This window comes from Rhopilema esculentum, chromosome 12, assembly GCF_057945365.1.
Source record: "Rhopilema esculentum isolate cy_ngs chromosome 12, ASM5794536v1, whole genome shotgun sequence".
In the NCBI taxonomy this organism is placed as follows: domain Eukaryota; kingdom Metazoa; phylum Cnidaria; class Scyphozoa; order Rhizostomeae; family Rhizostomatidae; genus Rhopilema; species Rhopilema esculentum.
Genome location: NC_142826.1, coordinates 10573319 through 10592650, shown reverse-complemented (window position 1 = coordinate 10592650; position 19332 = coordinate 10573319). Strand labels below are relative to the sequence as shown.

Sequence of the window (19332 nt, the reverse complement as noted above, 5' to 3'; positions counted from 1 at the left end):
ACAGCACCACAGCTATAACTTGAATGAGTTACTTGTTTTAATAAAGCAATGCAAATACAAAAATATGTTTATGTTTGGACTTTTGTTGGTTTGGTGTTATAGGAAAAATTTTGGCTGAGCAGCTCTGCTACCTAGGATATACGGTAAACAAAAGACTAGTTATATGAAGGTGTGGCGGTGTCGCTGAAAAATATCTTGAAAGACAAATTGATTCGTTTAAGAACGAAATTAAAGCCTTTAAAGACTTTAGTATTTCTCATTGCTACATACAGTTGTGAGAGCGGGACCCTAAAACAGTTGGGTACAACGAAAATCCAAGATTTCTAGTTTTTGTTTAATCAAAAGGTTATTCAAAACTTGTTGGCGTAGAGACGAACAAATAAATTAATGAGTTTTGGATAGAAAAACACGAAACTGAGGACGTTTGTCATTTGTAGCCAATAATAATTTAAAGGCACTGAACAATGATTGGCATGGCTTACGAAAGACGATCAAAAGGAAGGCAAAAATGATGGTTAGAGATGGTTTTGAATTGCAGCCACAGCTGTCTGGGATTCCTGAATATCTTTGTAAAAATAAAACGATTCCAACACATATTCGAATGATATCAAAAAAATCAAGGAAATTATTTCATCTTTCAGAGCCAGAGGTCCAAAATACTAGTGTCGGTTACGGCGATGTCATATTTAACTGTACAAAAAAGTAACCAATTTACCAGAATGATTGTGGTTGAGCCTTTTCGTGTCCCTTTCAGCGTCATTATTGATGATGATGTTGGTGAATTGATCTGTTGGTGGCTGCTTCGGTCCTGTGTCTCTTCGACCTACAAAAAGAAGGTTTTGTCTACTAAACCAACGATCAAATTGAGACCAAGAAAAGTAAAAGTATACAATCCATGCAAATAATAGTGTTGATAATTAAATCAGGGAAAACGCTAAAAGGATTAATGATGAATCAATTTTTGTCACAGGACGAGACCTACATGTTAAAGTATAATACATCAGAATAAGAAATTTACCACAAGAATTAATGTCCTCAAATGTAATCTAATGATGCTTGTTTGCAATAAAACTGTTTTCTTTATTTTTGCAACAAATCTTAAAAATATCAATGTTTCTTAAAAAACTTCTCAAAATTTGGAGAAATGGTCTAAACTGACATTTCATTTACGCTGACCTTTTCATAAATGCATAGATCACTTTCATAACATACCCTTGCACTGCCAATCACATCTTTGGCCAAGGCAGCTAGTATCTTCTTAGCACTTTGCTGAAATGTCGCTTTCTGAAAAAGGTAGCAGAGATGATAAATAAAACTGATGCCAAAAGCTGTTCTAATATAATCCAAAAACAAAATGGCTGGCTTGGAGCTAACCAAGCTTACAGCTACAAGCTCGTTTAAAGGAAATCGAAAGTTACAAAAGAGGCGTTACCATGTGTCAAGCAATCTTAGCCAATCAGCAAGCGTATGATTTGTATCACATTCATTTAATTGTTGATTGTTGATTGACAGAGGGCTAAAACGACTTTAGTATCTGCCTATTGCCTTAAATATAAGTAAGCAACGCGTCAAATGAATCATTCGCAACGATTAGATGGGCGACCAGAATAAAAGAAAGACAAACTAGATTTTGGTTTTCTTCCAATCCAGGGATAAAACTAAAAACTCAGACTGTATAATTCTCAGTTGACTATTGCGTAAACTAGCTCGGAATCTTGTCGTACCGGTTTCTGATTGGTTGAATCAATAGTCGATTGATGTAACGAATTTGCCATACTCTCAGAGCGTCTACTGGTCAACTTATTGGCAGCTTCTATTGCAATCGCGACAAACAAGCTGTAAAAGAAAACAGTGTGTTACAAACAATGTGCCAACTACTGTGTTAAAATTACAAAGTAGGCACATGAATCATTGAAGGTAAGGGAATCTTAGAAAGTGGAGAGCTAATTTAGCGGTTAATTGAGTAAAAAACGCTATAAGATAATGTGACAATCGTTGATTGATTAATGCAATAAAATAGATATCTTTATCTTGTTCACGTCACATCTACATGAAGAGAGGATTTAGACTAAGAACACAACAGTAACAATCAAGAGCAACATTCGTAAATGGCTTGAAAAAAATGATGTATAAAGCAGGTCAGATACAAACATATAAGATTAAATGAGTGAAAGGTATTATTAGTCTCCTTACTTCATGACAATCATTGTAATAATCAAGTAGCTCAAGGGGAAGAAGAAATATGCAACGACGCTTTTCGTCTCTGAATGGGCCTGCAAAAAACACGCGCGGTAAAGTCAGAAGTTCATCATTATAAGTTCATTGAAGTTTTAAAGTTTTTGAAGTTCAAATTAAAGTGCGTCAATAATTACTTTCAGCTAGAGCAGACATTAAAAATACAGAAACGAACTCTGCCCTTACCAAATTCATAATTTCATGCCAATTGCTCGTTGTCAGTGTTTGAAACATGATAAGAAATGAGCACCTTGAAAGGAAAAAAACCAGTTGAAATCAGTCATGATTATGGTATTAAAAATATATTCATAGGTCTTTAAAGCACACAGATATCAAGCAGAAAATTCAATGCAGTGAAATCCATGTTTTTTAGATATGATTGGTGAGTTACCAAAGACGAATAATAATATAAAACATGAATTTAGAATTTGCCTCACCAGAAATCTTTAAAGCCAAGTGCACAGGAGTCCGGATAGATTTGATTCTGTTTAGGGAGGCCATGAGAGTGGAATATTTCCATGGCAATTGTTGCCAACAGATGGCTACAAACCATATAAAAATAATGAAATAGTTAAAGGTTGATGGTAAAAAGTTGATTACGAAATTTTCGGTAAAAAAATACTGACTTTGCCACGGCAAAAATTTATTCAAAAACGATACAATAGGCAAAAGATGTTGTACTCTTTGTAACTTCTCCTTGCAAAGAATTTAATTATTTGGCAAATTATCAAACTACAGCAATTACTAAAGAACATCCTTCTGTTAAATGTCTGTGTTAAACTATTGTAACATTTTCTTGGACGCCTTAAACTGAATCTTTGAAAAGACAAAATTATTGAAAAAGGTAATAAAATGAGCTAATCATGTTTTTTGAATATGAAATTCCGTTTTGGCCATTATTCGAAGTTTTGTTTGCAGAATTATGATTATGGCTTTGAAAAAAGCAAGCATTTTAGTATACTTAAGCTTTTCTTCTGACACTCTTCAGAGTTTAAAACGTCAGATAATAGATCGCAAACTCTACGCTAGGAAATATAGATACCCAGTTGTGGATCGGAATAGGTCAATCAGAAAAGCGAGCACATGACTGATGAGATTGCCCAATCGGTGACGCTTGCCTATTGAGAATGTTACCAATGGAGTCCTAGGGTGAAAACGAACTTGTCTAATCGGTTTTTTCGTCGCTATTGTGTAGACAAAAGGAGTTCGTTTTCACCTTTGGACTCCATTGGTAACATTCTCAATAGGTAAGCGGCACTGATTGGTCAACCTCAACAGTCATATGCCCGCGTTTCTGGTTGGCCTTTTTGGATCCACAACTGGGTATATACATTTCCTAGGGTAGAGTTTTCGATCTATGTTCTGACGTTTTAAACTCTGAAGAGTGTCAGACGAAAAGCTTTAGTTTACTCAAATGTTTGCATTTTTCAAAGTCATTTTCAAGTTCTGTATCACCAAAAGATTGTTAGAATAATGATTATTTTTCATGCCATCCTATAATTCAGGAAATTAAAATGCTTTTTTTAAAATGCCTCTTTATCAACACTTTATGTCCAGTCTTTTACCCATAATACAAAAATGGTCTATAATAGCTTGAAACGTCCTGAATGTATATTTTTATTATAAAGAGTTAAGAGGATAGAATTAAAAGCTAGCAATAAAAGAACTTACAGTATAACGAAAAGCAGAACAACTAGATCAAACATGACAGGAACTATGGTCAAAAACCATCGGAAGGCCTTTCTTGTTCCAGACGAGTTCAGCAACCATCTGATTATAATGGCTAAGCTTGAGATTGTGACACAAGTTTCTTTAAAGTCAGTGTTATTCATGTCTCCATAGTAAATGCAGTTAAAAGTTAGTGCCACGAAAACCTGTCAGTAGAAAGAGATTTAACCAATGAAAACATTCGGTGATGGTTTGAATAGAATTTGAAAAAGTAATAGGCATAAAAAGGTTGTTTGGCTCATTCAGAATTAAAGCCTTGACATAATCAAAGTAAAACCAAAAAATGGGTGCATAAACATTTATTATCGCATTAAAATCAAAAGTTAACTTCCTTTTTACGTAGGCCTGAAAAAATAGGAAATAGGGATTTAAAACGTAATTGTAATATAATAAAATACAAATATAATTATATATGATGAAAACTTTATATTTTTGATTCCAGTTAAACTATAATAACAAACATCTATATTGCATAAGAAACATTAACCATTAGTGATAAATCCTAAATAAACACTTTTCAAGTTTTACTGTTCCAAGTAGTTAGCATGTCTATGTCGATATTAGTTGACAAGCATTGATGATAACGAAGTAATTCTGGTAACAAATCATTCTAAATCGCTTTGGGTGTTGGCTTTCTAAACCACGTTAAATTTTCATTCCATCTACTGACAACCAACAAATCTTAAGAGTGACGAGTTCCACGTATTATCATAAGATAGATGACGATAATAATAGAATGAAATCTAGTAACACGGCGATAGAATAGTTTTTAAGGGAAAAAAAAAATTTCAAAGTCCAGATTTCGTTACCGATGAAATGTCAATTATTTCGAGTGGCCTGAGGATCCTTTTTCCAAGTGCTGCAACTCGAACGATGATCTCAAACTAAAATAGATACAATATTAGCAAAGATTTGGGTTGACCCAATGAGGATAAAACTTATTGTACGATGTACGGGAATTTTGAAAACTAGCACTCCCTCACTGAAAAGATTCATACCGAACAAATATCTTGTGTGTAATAATAAATAGTAAATAGTTTGAGTGCTGTTGCATTTGTGGCAGCCTATAGCTCATTGGGTTACATCGATTTCTTCTTCATTATGAACTTAAATCTACTTTGTATTCAAAACATTTTAGGGTTGGTTGAAAGGGAAACATTTCAGCATCCAATTAATCAAACTTACCAAGAATATTACTGTTAGTCCTGTGCGGATTCCTAGAAATAAATAAATAAAGATATGTTACCGACAGAGATTACCCATGGGACAAATTATCAATGGGAAAACAATTGAACGGATGACTAATACATACATCCCAATGCTATTATTTGTACGTCTCCAGGGGCTGTATGGGTAAAACCGACTTCTCTAAATTCAACATAGGTATCAGTCGTAGCCTATTCGATTTTCAATCGATTCTGATAAAAATTACTTTCTAATATCATTGTTCAACCTTTTTGAAGCATTAGAACTTAAAAATTTAAAATTAAAGTATGCTTCCTTCAGGTTCAAAAACTGTTTTCAGTAGAAATGGACACACGTAATTATTTCAACGATGTGCATTTTTTATTTGGAAAGACCAGTGCAGACCCTTGCGTAGGAGAAACCAGAAAGTGTTCTCCTTCGCATTTACAGAGTCTGTATGCAAATTCAAACCAAAGAAAGTTAGTGGAAAGGTTACAACATCAATTAAGTTATCGCCGTGTGCCGTCAATATATATATAACAGAAAAGCGATGAAGATATAAGAATGAAACGTGATAGTTAAGACTATGCTATCGGGTCATTGTAAGCCGATCCTTATACGAAATTTTCACAAACCATGAATTGCAGTTTCACATTTATCAGGCTGCCCTTTCCATTTTAAGCAAAACAGAGCTCTGCAATAACAACAAACAAAAATTGAACAAATATAAGGTTCTAATGCACCAATAAAAGTAAAAAAGGGAGAATCGTTTCGTAAAGATCAAAATATCACATCAATAACAATGGCCAAGTAAAATAAAATGTAGAGAAAGGAAACCGAGCTGATATACCAAGACCGGTACAGAAAAACATTCTTGGAGATGTGTTCCCATTGGGTATATAAACAACAACAAAACGGTTTTTGACAAAGCATAATTATATTTAACAAGAGTTGCTTTTTAGATAACCATATTTCAATTCACAATTGCTTGAAACCTATCTATGTTGAAATTGTCTTTAAACATAGCCACTAAACATTAGCAAAAAAACTCAGCACGACAACCTACCCGTGTAGCAAGATCAAGCAAACTATAAACTTTGAAAAGGCTCCGGACTACAAAATAAAGAAAGTGACAATTAAATTTAAAGTCGATTCTTCATGGAAGACTAAAATGTTTATTTAATGAAATTCATTTATTCATTTTAATGTTTATTTATTTAATAAACACTTGCAAGACTCTAACAAATACCCAGGTCTAGCAAATCCTATTTCTTTCATAAAATAATGAAAAATAAATCTGTTTTTGTTATAAATATATACCACCTTCTACCAAGAAATGACAATAGTGACATAGACCTGGGTGTCATATCCTTAGAGAATAAAGAGTCTTGGAAAAAGTTTTATCATTTCTAAATACGCTTTATATTCTAAACAGCAGCAGCAGTTGACTAAAGTGAAAGGCATTAGGTTTTCATCCTTGGTTAAAATTTGGAAGTAAAGTGTAAACAAGGCTAGTGGTAATATCTTTTATTCGCAATAAGCCGAGAAATAGAGCATCCTTGTTTGGGAGATATACTTTAATAGTCAAACTTTATTTAAACCTATTACACATTTGATTAATAATTCACCTCAACTAGTACTTCTGCTTTATCCCTAACTTTCACACAAAATTTACTTTTGAGGACCTAAAATGCAAGAAAACATAAATGCAAAGGCAGAAGAGAGGAAAGTGAAATCTTGAGGGTAGAATTATGAAACCAACCTCATTATATTAATTGCTTGTGGCATTACTGCGTAAATATATTTAAAAAGAAACAATACATAGAATATTCAAAGGAACCATGCAAAGAATAATTAACAATACTACACCTCTTTTGAAAAATCTTCATCTTCTTCAAACTCAGCATTTAATGCCTACATGATAAAATTCGTTGGTTAAAGAGATGCACTTTTCTCAAATTGTTCACTTCAATAAGAGGAAAGCTTTCAGATCGTTCTTTGCCTAAGTATCCACTTGAAACTGTTATCATTTTATAAAAAAATCAAATAAAAATTTAAATGCAGGTAGAATAAAAAATACAATAAAGGTACTATATCAAATTTATATAGATCTCGCAGACATATCATAGATAGAAAACTTATTCAGAAAATCTTGATAACAAATCTGAGGGTTTAAACTTAGTGACTAAAACTTAGTGAACTAAAATCAACTTAGGGTTAAAACCTCGCGTAAGGTTGTTGTCCATTCAAACGAATCTATTTCACCATCGCCTTGGCTGTCCAATAAATGTATCAACATGATGTTTTGTTCATCCGAATTCTGTAAAAAGAAAGGAGTGCAAGAAAGAATCAATTTTGGCAGACAGGCTTCTGTTTTAGAAAGATAGGCGCAAAATTTACAGTAATTATAAATGATATAAAAGTAAATATTTAATTGCTTATTATACATCGTGACCTAGCTCCCTCTAATCTGTTTAACAAATTTGGCAGAAAAACAAGTAAGCATAGGACAAGTAAGACACTCCCAATATACCGTTCATATTCCATAAAACATTTGAGAAACTTTGCATTGCAAACCATTTATTTTACCAAGACATACAAAATACACCAGTAGCATAACTTTGTCGTGATAAATGTTTTCAATCTCAAAAAAATGTAACTGAGAAACATCTGTCCCTTTAAAAGAAAAGTAGAACAACATACGGATCTTTTCTTAATCTTACTTGTGAAAAGTCGTGCAGCAAAATTTAATAAAACAGGTGCAATATTTCAAAAAAATGGAGAAACTTGTCAAGTCATAGCAAACATGGATTAGCAAGCTACTTGTAGTCTAATTGGGCGATTGTAGCGTACCGTTCACATTACCACTGAAACTGATGAACAACTTTGATAAATATTGTTATTACAAAGCAAAAAAATGATAAGCCAACCCAGTTAGAATGAGATTAGCAACATTAATTTTGAAATTCAGGGAATTTGAGGGGTTTTAAAAAATCAAGCATAAATGTGATTTATTCAGCAAACCTTTGGTTTCAGCAGTCGAAAAAGGTCCATAAACTTGCTATCATCAACTGATAAGGCACCTGCCAATCAATATCCAGAATAAAAGTTCAAGGAAAATGTACATAGGCTAAGCAAACAAAATATAAACATAATCAACAACTAAATCACAAAATTATAACATCATGGAAAGGAAATAAAGTGAACAGCATCATTTGGTTTTATGCTAATATGGAGAAGCACAGATTGTGGTGGTTTCATGATAATATGCAATTTGTAGCCTTTTCACAATACTTTGAGAATTTCATCTTATTGTCGTTTTCCAGAAAGATCATTACAACACAGACAAAAAGGAAATAACTGCAAGAATCTTTAATTGAACGAAAACGAAACACTTGGGAATCCCCTCTTTAATACAGGTTTGCAATAGACAGTTGAACGAAGATAATGGGTGAAAATACCAGTGCTTGCAAGTATACTATACATTATATTTAACTTGCCACATTCTGTTTTACAGTTCTGTAAACGGGCTGAGCTGCCGTGTAGCAACGTTTCTACAATTCAGGTTCACAATTATCCTCAACATTGAAACAGGTTTATTCGTCTATTTTCGCCATTACATGCAAAATGTAGATTGTATCATCAAAAGTCAAGTTCCTTTGAAAATCATACCTAGGCCAAACGGGTCAAGGATATTCCACGCTTTTGCTAATTCAGTTCTTTCTCTTGCTCTTTCCTTTTTTATCGTCTTTTTCGCAAAGACCCTGAAAGTGAAATTTGAAATTGATGCTTATACCAGTTCTGTCTTGATATAAAAAAAATTTCGAGCAAAGAGTCAAAGCATCATCTTCTTGTGCAATACTGGCATTAGAAAGGGGCAGCCTGCCAAAGGAATGGCAACGAACTGATTAACAGTTACTGAATAAAAACGGCCGTTAGCGGTTCGACTTACCAATAACTATCAACAACAATTGCAAGTAGAATGGCTGTTAGGAAGAATCCACCAAAGAAAACAAACACCCCTACAAGATTAATAACCATTTATCATGATAATTTATCTTAAAACATGTACTCATTATATGCATAAATTATGTGTAGCTAATACGATTTTATGTGTACAATAGGGTGGTTAAAACTTGCAACTCCGAATTTTACGCTAAGCGCAAATATCTGGCATATGTATTAATCATTTATTGTGTTTCGTAATAATTAATATCATAGGCAGTATATATCAATGCTATAAAAGCCATATATTACGTTTATACAAAACTTATATTTTCATTCCCTAAAATACTCATAAGCAATACATATTTATCTGTTTTCAGGTAATAAAACCCCTCGAGGTCTTGACAGTTCACCAAATAAACTTTTCCTCTGCATTCTCCCTTTTTCCATTGCAGCCCCTACCGGGTTCTGAGTTTGATACTTACACAGTAAAACCCTCATAAAAGATTGTATTTAGTTAAAACCTGTGTCTTATAGGCACTTCAAGTTATATATCTGCTCTCTTGTTTTAAAGCCTGCCCCCCCCCCCTCAGGTATGGTTCTTGCTCGAGTTTTCCCACCCTAGCTGACATCTGCAGCTACGTGGTTGTCTGAATTGCTTCAAGAAACTCATTGGGTACGAGCTTACCTTGACTCTGCTAGAAAAACATATATAGGTGACCTTGTTTACAGTTTTTGATCGTGTCTTTCCCTATTTACGTGCGTAGAATAAAGAATAACAACGAAGGTTCTAAAAAAGAACAACGGGGAAAAAATTATTTGACATGTCGTTTATAAATAAATATTAACTCACCAAAATAAAAAAAGTTTAACTTGTTCTTCCGTAATGCAGGAAGCATGATTTCCTATCACAATAAAGCATAAAAAATTGATAACAAAAATATTAATTAGTGAAAAACAACTTCTGAGCAAATAGTATCATCAATCTAAAGTAAACAAAGCGATCACGCAAGCCTTTTTGAACAGCTTTTTTAATTGCAAATTAGCACCGAGGAATTATTATGGTAATATCTAAATAAAGAAACGTTTGCAATGTCTTAAATTTCTTCATGCTAAATATCTGCGTGCTGGAGAATTCTTTTCAAAACACACATCTGCTCTGTACGGGCTCGAGCTTCAAGGAATGGTAAAACACTAAACGGGGGGAGATTATTTCATGCAATTACGGTATTCTGTTTGCTTTAAAGAAATGACTAAAACCAAAAGCGAAGCACAAAAAAACATATTAAGACAAGAAGACTTAAAAAGTTTAAAACGTTTTTTGCTGTCAGAAAACAAGAGCACAGATATCTTGCAAGAGGCTGGCAAATAATGTATGAAAATACTTTGCTTACAGGATAATTCTCTGTTGACAGAAGTACGAAGAGTCGCAGTATGGCAATGCCAACGTTATCAAATGCCCTAAAAAGACCGAAAATTTTAATACTTAATACATAATTACAAGACAACGTATGAATGAAAATTCATAATAAAAAAAGAGCCGCAAAACTGCTACGCGAATTAAGGAATAGAGGAACCAAATCCGGTCTACCATTGAAAATATAGAAAGAGCTTCTCGATAAATCAAATCCAATTTTCAATTCTAAAATAATTTATTATCAGTTCAAAAATTCAAGGGCCGTATTTTTAGGCAAAATGTGTAAGTTCGATGTAGCTTGGAAACTTGTATGTGAACAGTAGGTTGTTTTCATTAAGTAAAGAATGAAAACTATGTTTCTACCGATGACTTTGACAAAAGCTACTTTACAATGGCCATTTGCTAGATTAACTTGCGCGTCAGTTCACTCTTATCTGTACATATGCCGTCAATGTAATATCAAGCAGATACACTAAGTACCAAAAATTTCGGTGGGATTTTTTCGATGAAGCAGGACAACTGAAAACTATTCCTACCGAATTATTTTGAAACCAAAATTTTTTCTTACCGAAATTTACAAACGCTAGAAAAATCTCGTTTTACATCGGTGGGCTTTCAAAATAACAAATAAAATTCCTTGATTATTCTCTAAATAAGAACTAATGACAACTCTTCAGTTCCATTTATTGGGCTGACATCAAAACATTCGATTTTTATAACTTTTATGATTGCGCTCCAGATAATTTCATGTTGAAGAAAAAAATAACTTACAGAAAGTGTTTCATTTCAATACTCACAGAATTTTTTTTCTTCCCACCGAAATTTTTCACATTCTCATCAAAATTTTTACCGAAATTTAAAAAATATGAACAAAACTTTTCCCATCGAAAAATAATCCACCGAAATTTCGGGCACCTGATTTTTTGGTACTTAATGTACTCATTCCTCACAGGGGCCACCCTTTTAACGCTGCAAAATTACACTTTGCAGCACCTTAAAGAGCATTAGCAGCATGAAAGGCACACAGGTACGGGGCTTTACTTAAGTTTGAATAAGATATCTAAGTAAGTAAGTATTCATATCTAAGTAAAGTGTAACGCACCCTTTATAAGTGGCTTCCTCTTCAGAATTCACGCAACAGTACTCACTATTCAAGATAAAAGCAGTACTTTAAACAAAAGATATGGCAAAAACAGCTGATGAAATTCGTTACGGCTATACGAAAAATGGTCGAAAAAGCCTATTTACACTCAAACTAGACAGAGCACTTCACATTGCAAAACTTCGTCATTACATTGCACGAGCAGAGACTGATAAAATATTACAGGATAATGCTTTGCATTTTGTAGCAAGTAACATCTAACTGAATATCCTTACACAAATACATTGAAAATCAGAGCCGTTGGATAAAAGAATTGTATTAAAAGAAGCTGCATACCTTTGTGAGATGTTGCTTGTTTTGGTAAAACTTTCATTATATGTATCCATGTATAAGTGCACCCCAATGCATGCAAAAGTTATAATAAATATCAATATAATAAATAAAACCTAAAAAGGAAAACAGTTAACAAGTTAAAACAACGTGAGTTACTGTTGTTATATTTATATATAAAATTCAGTAACAAAAGTAAAGCAGAAAAGATTATTGACAGATAAAAAAAATTCGCAAAATTTACGTCCACTATATTTTCCAAGATTTGGTGCCACTTGCAATTCCATTTAATTTCAAACGAATTATAGGCTAGATAAAAAAAGGCAGTTGACTTCTTTCTTTATGACTCTCATTCACTCAAATGGAAAATATTAAATGCAACAAGTTATATACCAAAGAAAAAGAAACATTCCAAAAATTTTAATCCCTCCAAACATGTTGACGATAGAGATTAAATGAAAACTATGGCTTGTTAAAGGGAAAAAGCCATTCTATGTCAAAAGAGTTTCACTGCGCCACTTTTTTAAATTCTCTCAAAAAAAGAGCGATTTAACTCTTTTATGAATAACCTAGCCCGGCCAACTTCTTGAATGTGATTGTTTTGCAGGACGATTGATATCAGAGGTTTATCGCTGTTGCAGACATTGCATCGACGTTCCAGTAGGGTACACTTAAGACCGCGTATGATTATTTTCATTACTCATCTGAATCGAAGAAAACATTCTCTCACTTTTAATAGACTTGTCCCAATGATGGCCAGAACCTAAAAAAGGAAGCAAAAGTTAACAACATAGAAGACATACAAAACGAGATTTGCAATTTTCCATTAAAGTAAGATTTCAGCCTATTAACTAATATTTTCACTTTGCAAGCGTGGATAGTTTCTCATATAGAACTGTCAGACATCTTTCTCGTGCCTTCTTTTAACCTCTGGAACCCTAAGAAATCATGAACGCCTTCCTGGTTTATATTGCTGATGAATAAAGGAATTACGTCCACATTTAAGGACATATTCAGAGAGATGCAGCTAAATGGTGAAATCAGCTGATTCGATCAATATCGGGACGGCACAGTTTCAGTGAAAAAATTCGGCTTCAGCTATAGCATTCATACAAAACTTGACATTACATTTTGAAAAGTTAAAGACAGTCTTATAGGTGAGCCTAGAGAGTCATTAACTGGACACGTTTATACATGAAAGAAGATATGGACATTCTTACCTCAAAAATATGCCGGATGCTTCGAACTCTGCACAGCAACATCACCAAGCGAAGGCATCTAAATGGTTGTGGATAGTACTGAAAGATAATAAAAAGACTTGAATTTGACAGAAAGGTGACATTTAAAGAAATCTCAAGAAGTTGAGGACTTGAGTTGTTCAAACAGATAACACTTAACACATACTAGTAAGTGTTACAAAAGGTTAGAACTAAAGACACATTTACTACTAGTATTATGATTTTGAGAGGCTTTGTCTAGAAACAAGTTATCAATTTGGATCCCGTTAAAATGGAGAGTAGGAGGGAGATCCCACGAAGAAAATCCGAAATTACAGCAGACATTGCTAAATTCAGGCTCATCTTAAAATAAGATAAGGATGTCCAAACGTTTAGAAAAAACTTCAGCGATTGCTGAACATATAAGGGTGTGTGAAAGGACTCAAACAGAACACGCCGTTAGCATTATAACATATATAGCAGTCTTCGGCATTTATGTATATAAAACAGGCAAGTGACTCTTATTCAGGCAATATTTTCAATGGTAATTGAGGTACGGCTTAATGATGTAAAGAGAAAAAGAATTTTAAACAACATGATGCAGCGGCAAAGATAATGATGTTGAAAAGAGCACAGTTTAATGAGGAGTAAATCAAAGGATGCCGAATATAAATGAAACCGAAAAATTTCACTTACGCTATTTACAATCACTGATGTGCAGAGAATAATAAAATCAATCCAAAATAAACAGACCAACAAAAACTGAACTCTGAAAGAGAAAATGCAGCTGTCAAAAAAATGCAGATATTGAAATGTCTAAATTGCTTGTAGAGTAGAGTAAAATACCTCCAAAAATTACAAAACATAATGAGCATAACCATAACACAGGTTTTATTTTGGGAAATATGTTTACAAAACACCGCAGATACTCATCTGAGAACAGCTAACATAAAAGCAAAAGACGTAAAGGGCCGTAAAGGGACGTAAAGGGCCGTAAAGGGCCGTAAAGATGAACAAAGATGGTTGCAACATTATCGTCTAAATTCCATCGAGAAAACAACACTACCGCTGTTTTGCAGTGCTGTTTCTACTCTCTAAGATTCCGAAGTCGCATTGAATAAGCTTTTTCTGTACTCTTTCAAAAGGAAAGAAGACTTACCCGTTCCAATAACCTTCCTCGGTTTCATTTGCCCAAAAGATTTTCCAACTATGAAACTGTATTCGCATTACCAGATCAATGGTGTATATCACGAGGCACACTACCAATGTTGCAAACACCATGAAATGCATGCTGAAAAATTGAATCAAAATCAATCAACTGCTAAATTGTTCTTTTCTTAGTAGCGCACGATGACTACAAAATCAGAATAATATTTTTACTTCTATCAAGGACGTTATGCTTGAAAGAAACAACAAAACTAATTTCATCAACCACTCCATTCTCGTCCTATCACACTCTAAAAAACGAGTAAACTGCTTGGACAACTTAAACCAGTTTCTGTGTCTAGTTACAGCGACTGTGCTGGAAAAGACTCTTGTATTGATATAGCATCAGCAGAAGCTTGAGCGAAATCTTCCAGTTCTCACAAATCTCAACATTTTTAAGATAAACATACGAAAACAATGACCACTGACCATTGAATGAAAACGAACCTTTTCCCCTTTGGATTTAAAAGGGCTAATAAAGGTGTGTCAAAAAGGCTACAATATGAGTTCTGACATACCTTGCAGCACCAGAGGAAGGTGGCTCTACAAATATCAAAAGAGCATGCACAAGAATTGCCAGAAGGAAAAACCGCTGATACCAGACGTTGTCTAAGATTCTGAAACACCTATGAACAAGCAAAGAACGATGAGATTACGAGGAAACTGCTAGTCACCATTCGTCATTGAAACAATATTCTTCCAATCCAAATGATTTTCAGAGAGTGGACAAATACAAATTAGAAACTGAAGAATTTAGTCACTCCAAAATGCTGCATCCCTAGAATGATTAACTGATTTCTTTAAAAATTACTTGCAGCTATGGTTACAAGCATCTCTCTGCAAACGATTCATAACGAACGCATCGATATTTTTCATTATAGATAAAGTTGAGTTAGGGACAAACCTTTGAGCGAATTTCGGCCGGAAGTGCGATCTGGCTTTTCCATGTTTACCCCTGTAGCATGAAAGTCATAACTAATAAAATCAGTATATAGCAACTTAAACGCAGCTCAATCACCGGGTTCTTGTTCATTTCTTTCTTTTGACATTGAGCATGCAAAGTTCTCCTGTTCACATGAAACAGTACTCTGCCGCATTATTATGGCGTAGCGGATGCTAAACTTTTAGGGGGGGGGGGTTAGTATGGGTCTTGCCCGAATATTACTGCTTGATTGAGATATAATTGCTCGAATGAAGCCTGAAACAGGATAGATTTTGCCTGTTTGGGGGAGGGGGGTTACAGATTCTGTGTCTTTTATGCCTAGGCATCATCATCATCATTCATTGAGCCAGGAGGTTGACTGCTTGTGCCTCTTTCTATCAGACTAATACATCATCTTCTGTCTTGTGCTTGGCGAATGCAGTCAGCTAAGGCGACACCCACCAGGCTCTTGATGTTGTCAGTCTATCTGTATTAGTATTATAATTGTATCATAATTGTGACTTGAATGTCACGGAGCAGGATTTTCGGCATGATCCATTTCTCTCCTTGCTCGTTATTTTAAATGAAGTACAAAGTATACATTAACTGTGTAGTCTTGAAGCTTGTCCAAGGCAAAAACTTTAAAACCAAAGCCTTCAGAATTTCATTTGGCATCCTTCAAATATGATCATTCGACAGCCTCTACTAAGGAATCACTTCTTGGCTGTAACTGTTACTTCATTTCTTAAATATTAATTTATCTCCTTTCCAACCAGAAACCCTGGCAACTTTCTTGCAGTTAAATTTTTTCTTTCTCTAAAACGGCTATTTCCAGAGGCAATATTTGGAAAATACTAAGATTAAAATTAACTTCTCAAAAGAATAGATAAGATTTTAACTTCGGGGTTTACAATAGGATCAATCTCTATATACTGCCAGTTAGACAAATCAACAGAAAAAAATAATTAAATTATTCAAAATTGCATTTAGATATAAATAGCAACTTATTGTTTTTGGCCAATCTCTGAAATTTTACACTTGTGTAACTGTTCACTCTCATCCACTCAAGTGGAAAATCTTCAATGCAACTAGTTATATACCATAGAAAAAGAATCATTCCAAAAACTTTAATCCCTTCAAATAGATAGAGATTAAATGAAAACTGTGGCTCGTTGAAGGGAAAAAGCCATTCTATGCCATAAAAAGTTTCACTGTGCCACTTTTTTCAATTCTCTCTAAAAACGATTCAACTCATTGATAAATCAAGAAAATAACGTAGCCCAGCCAACTTCTTGAATGTGATTGTTTTGCTGGACGAATGTTATCGGAGGTTTATCGCTGTTGCAGACATTGCATCGACGTTCCAGTAGGGTACACTTAAGACCGTGTATGATTACTATCATTACTCATCTGAATCAAAGAAAACATTCTCAGATAATATTTTAACAACTTCGGGGTTTACAATAGGATCAATATAACTGTCAGACAAAATTGATCATAGAAAAAGAAATACAGTAATTTTTCCAGGGCACAAATGCACAAATTTAGAAAAATTTTCTTGGGAAGAGAAACACCCAAAACTTTAGCAAGTTCTTCAAAAAGAGGATGAAAGAGGTAAACTCTCAAGTTTTTTCCATGTCAAAAATTGAACTAAAATCTCATTTTTTCAGTCAAATTCTAGTTAGTACTGGTCATTATGGGGAAATGGAGTAAACGTTGCCTGAAGCCAACCAACTTTGAACCAATATTAGGACAAAAGTAGGTAATAAAGAAGTATGAAATAAAGTACTTGGCATATTCAGCAGAAATTCCCTGACCTCCAGACAATATTCATTTTAAGAAACAACTGGATTCAACTGAATAAGACAGATGTTTTTGAAAGAATTCGAAAATTTATAATCCCAGTTGTGGTTTCTGCTTTGTTAAAAACCATGCATTACAAAAACTTTTCTAAACGAGCAGCTCTAACAAGCAAAATTAGCTTCACCACCTCTCCAGTTCATAAACTACCCATATCCTAATCTAATGATATTGGAAAATGTATTTACTCCTCCTTCTGTCCTAATATATTGATTTAGCCTAGTATCTCCATCCTTTCACTATGTGGCCCTTCTGTAGGAACTTAAGAGCATTCTTCAGGAAGGGGATGATAACAGTCATAGATCAAAGAAGACTTTTGAAAAAATCAAATTTTCATTGAAGCTCCTTGCTTGAAAAAAGCTTGAAAGAGAGTCAGCCTAAAAGCCTAAATCTGCCTAAAATTCTTCATATGGATAGAAAATGAGACAAAAATATACAAACCTTCCTTTCAATGCATCATCAATGTGATCTGCTGCCAGCTTGAGCTCCCAATCATCTCCAAGCTGGGCTTTAATTTGCTTGTGAACTGAATCAAACTGATAAATTGAAAAAGCAAATTTACTATTGCAATTATTATCTCACAAATTCTACCATAAATTATGACCTAAAATAAATCAACCTTTCCAGATTACTCCAGTAACAAACAAAATAAGCTTGATACAGTATATATATATTTGTTAATTTTTCCAACCTCTGTTTACATTTTCAGCATTCATTACAATATGAAGTGTAAATCTTAACCTAGCATTGATTAATTAACCAAACTAAATGATTGTGTGACACCAGTTGTCACCTGCTCAGAATAAAAAAACTTACAGGTTTGCAGTTAAACTTCGCACTATGTTAATTAATGCTACACAAGGAAGGAAATTCACATTCTAAGCTGCAGCAAAGAAGCATCTATCTTTGAAATACTTCTAGCTTCTAAGAAAATTTGGTACTAATTCAAATTACAGACCAGGTCAAAAGTAAATTAAAAGAGCAGATAACTACACATTACAACTCTTATCCCTGAGAATCTCTACTAAAATATGTAAATACATATTGCTGCTCTAGCTTTACTTTTGTATTTAATTGAAAAATGTGGTACAAATACAAAAACAAACTTCATCAGTTGTTGGCACTGCGGCAATAGCTGGTGTGAGTAGCCCATACATTCCCAACGCTTCCATTGTTTTGAAATTTTTGTTTTGTACTTTTTCCAATTCTATTTCTTTGTGGTTATTTTCTTCCTGCCCGGTTGTCGCATGACTCCCTTCATATGACTTGGTAACAGTTTCTTCCAATAGCATTAAACCATCGCTCATAGTTTCATCGTCCTTTTCACTTCTTCTTTGCTCAAATTCTTGGTTTTGCTCATCTCCTTTCTCGAATTCATGGTCGTTGCCTTGTTTTCCTTTTCTAGATAGCCTTATTTTGTGATACCATTTGCTCTTCTTACTTTGATTATTGGGTTTAACAATAATCACAGATCTAGAGCCATCGCTCTGCAAATTATCTGCTCCTTGGAGTTTCTCTTCTTTAACATCTTTTTTGGAGGATAGCTCCACAGATTCTCCGTCAATTTGTGATCTTTCGTTGACATCAGGAAGAGTATTCGCATTGCTCTCAACTGTACTTTTGTATTTTTTCACCATAGTCAGGAATTGGGTAATCTCTGATAATAGTGTTTACGTTAATCCTGTGCACATTCTACGTCTCAAACATTTCTCATTTCTTTCTTGGCACGCTGTTTCTTACTTTATCGATCATCTTGATTCACGAACATCCCAAAACCATATCTCTCCACCATTACTTTAAAACAATCAGCGGCTGTTTTTATCTGCACTTATTAAAACAAGTTTATTTGGCACATTTGATGTGTTTCCAACAAGGTCTTTCAGGCGCTCAATGTTTACATGCTTCCCAAACTGACAAGAGGCCGAGATTACCATGGAATCACCCACGTCTCCTCCACAGCATCAACCAAACACAGGTTCGTGGACACTGATCGTGGATTTGGGATCAATTCGGGACTTGGGATGTGTTCCCAAAATATTCATCGTAATTTTTTTGCGATGCAAACACTCACAATGATGTCACAGTATGTTAGTGAATGTATGAATTTTTGTATGAAAGTTTTCGAATACTGTTAGAACAATGCAGTAACAATAGACAAAAAGTACAATCCAGTCTAAGAATATTT

The 19332-nt window shown here is 34.1% G+C and overlaps 1 protein-coding gene across 2 annotated transcripts in view; it reads right to left on the bottom strand.

Moving 5' to 3' along the window:
• Nucleotides 1–19332, bottom strand: part of LOC135681269 (uncharacterized) — a 30453-nt gene extending 11121 nt beyond the window's left edge. The window contains exons 1-29 of one of the 2 annotated variants that reach the window (XM_089111905.1): nucleotides 18254–19332; nucleotides 17589–17683; nucleotides 15270–15320; nucleotides 14884–14991; nucleotides 14319–14450; nucleotides 13856–13928; nucleotides 13163–13240; nucleotides 12673–12705; nucleotides 11949–12058; nucleotides 11613–11657; nucleotides 10488–10554; nucleotides 9947–9998; nucleotides 9101–9170; nucleotides 8821–8912; nucleotides 8173–8231; nucleotides 7373–7468; nucleotides 7018–7062; nucleotides 6777–6833; nucleotides 6215–6261; nucleotides 5784–5842; nucleotides 5149–5180; nucleotides 4773–4847; nucleotides 3907–4109; nucleotides 2673–2777; nucleotides 2422–2485; nucleotides 2194–2273; nucleotides 1725–1836; nucleotides 1213–1284; nucleotides 716–823 (exon numbers count right to left, since the gene is read on the bottom strand). In XM_089111905.1, the coding sequence (XP_088968031.1) occupies nucleotides 716–823; nucleotides 1213–1284; nucleotides 1725–1836; nucleotides 2194–2273; nucleotides 2422–2485; nucleotides 2673–2777; nucleotides 3907–4109; nucleotides 4773–4847; nucleotides 5149–5180; nucleotides 5784–5842; nucleotides 6215–6261; nucleotides 6777–6833; nucleotides 7018–7062; nucleotides 7373–7468; nucleotides 8173–8231; nucleotides 8821–8912; nucleotides 9101–9170; nucleotides 9947–9998; nucleotides 10488–10554; nucleotides 11613–11657; nucleotides 11949–12058; nucleotides 12673–12705; nucleotides 13163–13240; nucleotides 13856–13928; nucleotides 14319–14450; nucleotides 14884–14991; nucleotides 15270–15320; nucleotides 17589–17683; nucleotides 18254–18784 (2751 nt within the window). In that variant the 5' untranslated portion in view covers nucleotides 18785–19332. The remainder of the gene's footprint in view (nucleotides 1–715; nucleotides 824–1212; nucleotides 1285–1724; nucleotides 1837–2193; nucleotides 2274–2421; nucleotides 2486–2672; nucleotides 2778–3906; nucleotides 4110–4772; nucleotides 4848–5148; nucleotides 5181–5783; nucleotides 5843–6214; nucleotides 6262–6776; nucleotides 6834–7017; nucleotides 7063–7372; nucleotides 7469–8172; nucleotides 8232–8820; nucleotides 8913–9100; nucleotides 9171–9946; nucleotides 9999–10487; nucleotides 10555–11612; nucleotides 11658–11948; nucleotides 12059–12672; nucleotides 12706–13162; nucleotides 13241–13855; nucleotides 13929–14318; nucleotides 14451–14883; nucleotides 14992–15269; nucleotides 15321–17588; nucleotides 17684–18253) is intronic. The other variant, XM_065195646.2, reaches the window with a different exon arrangement.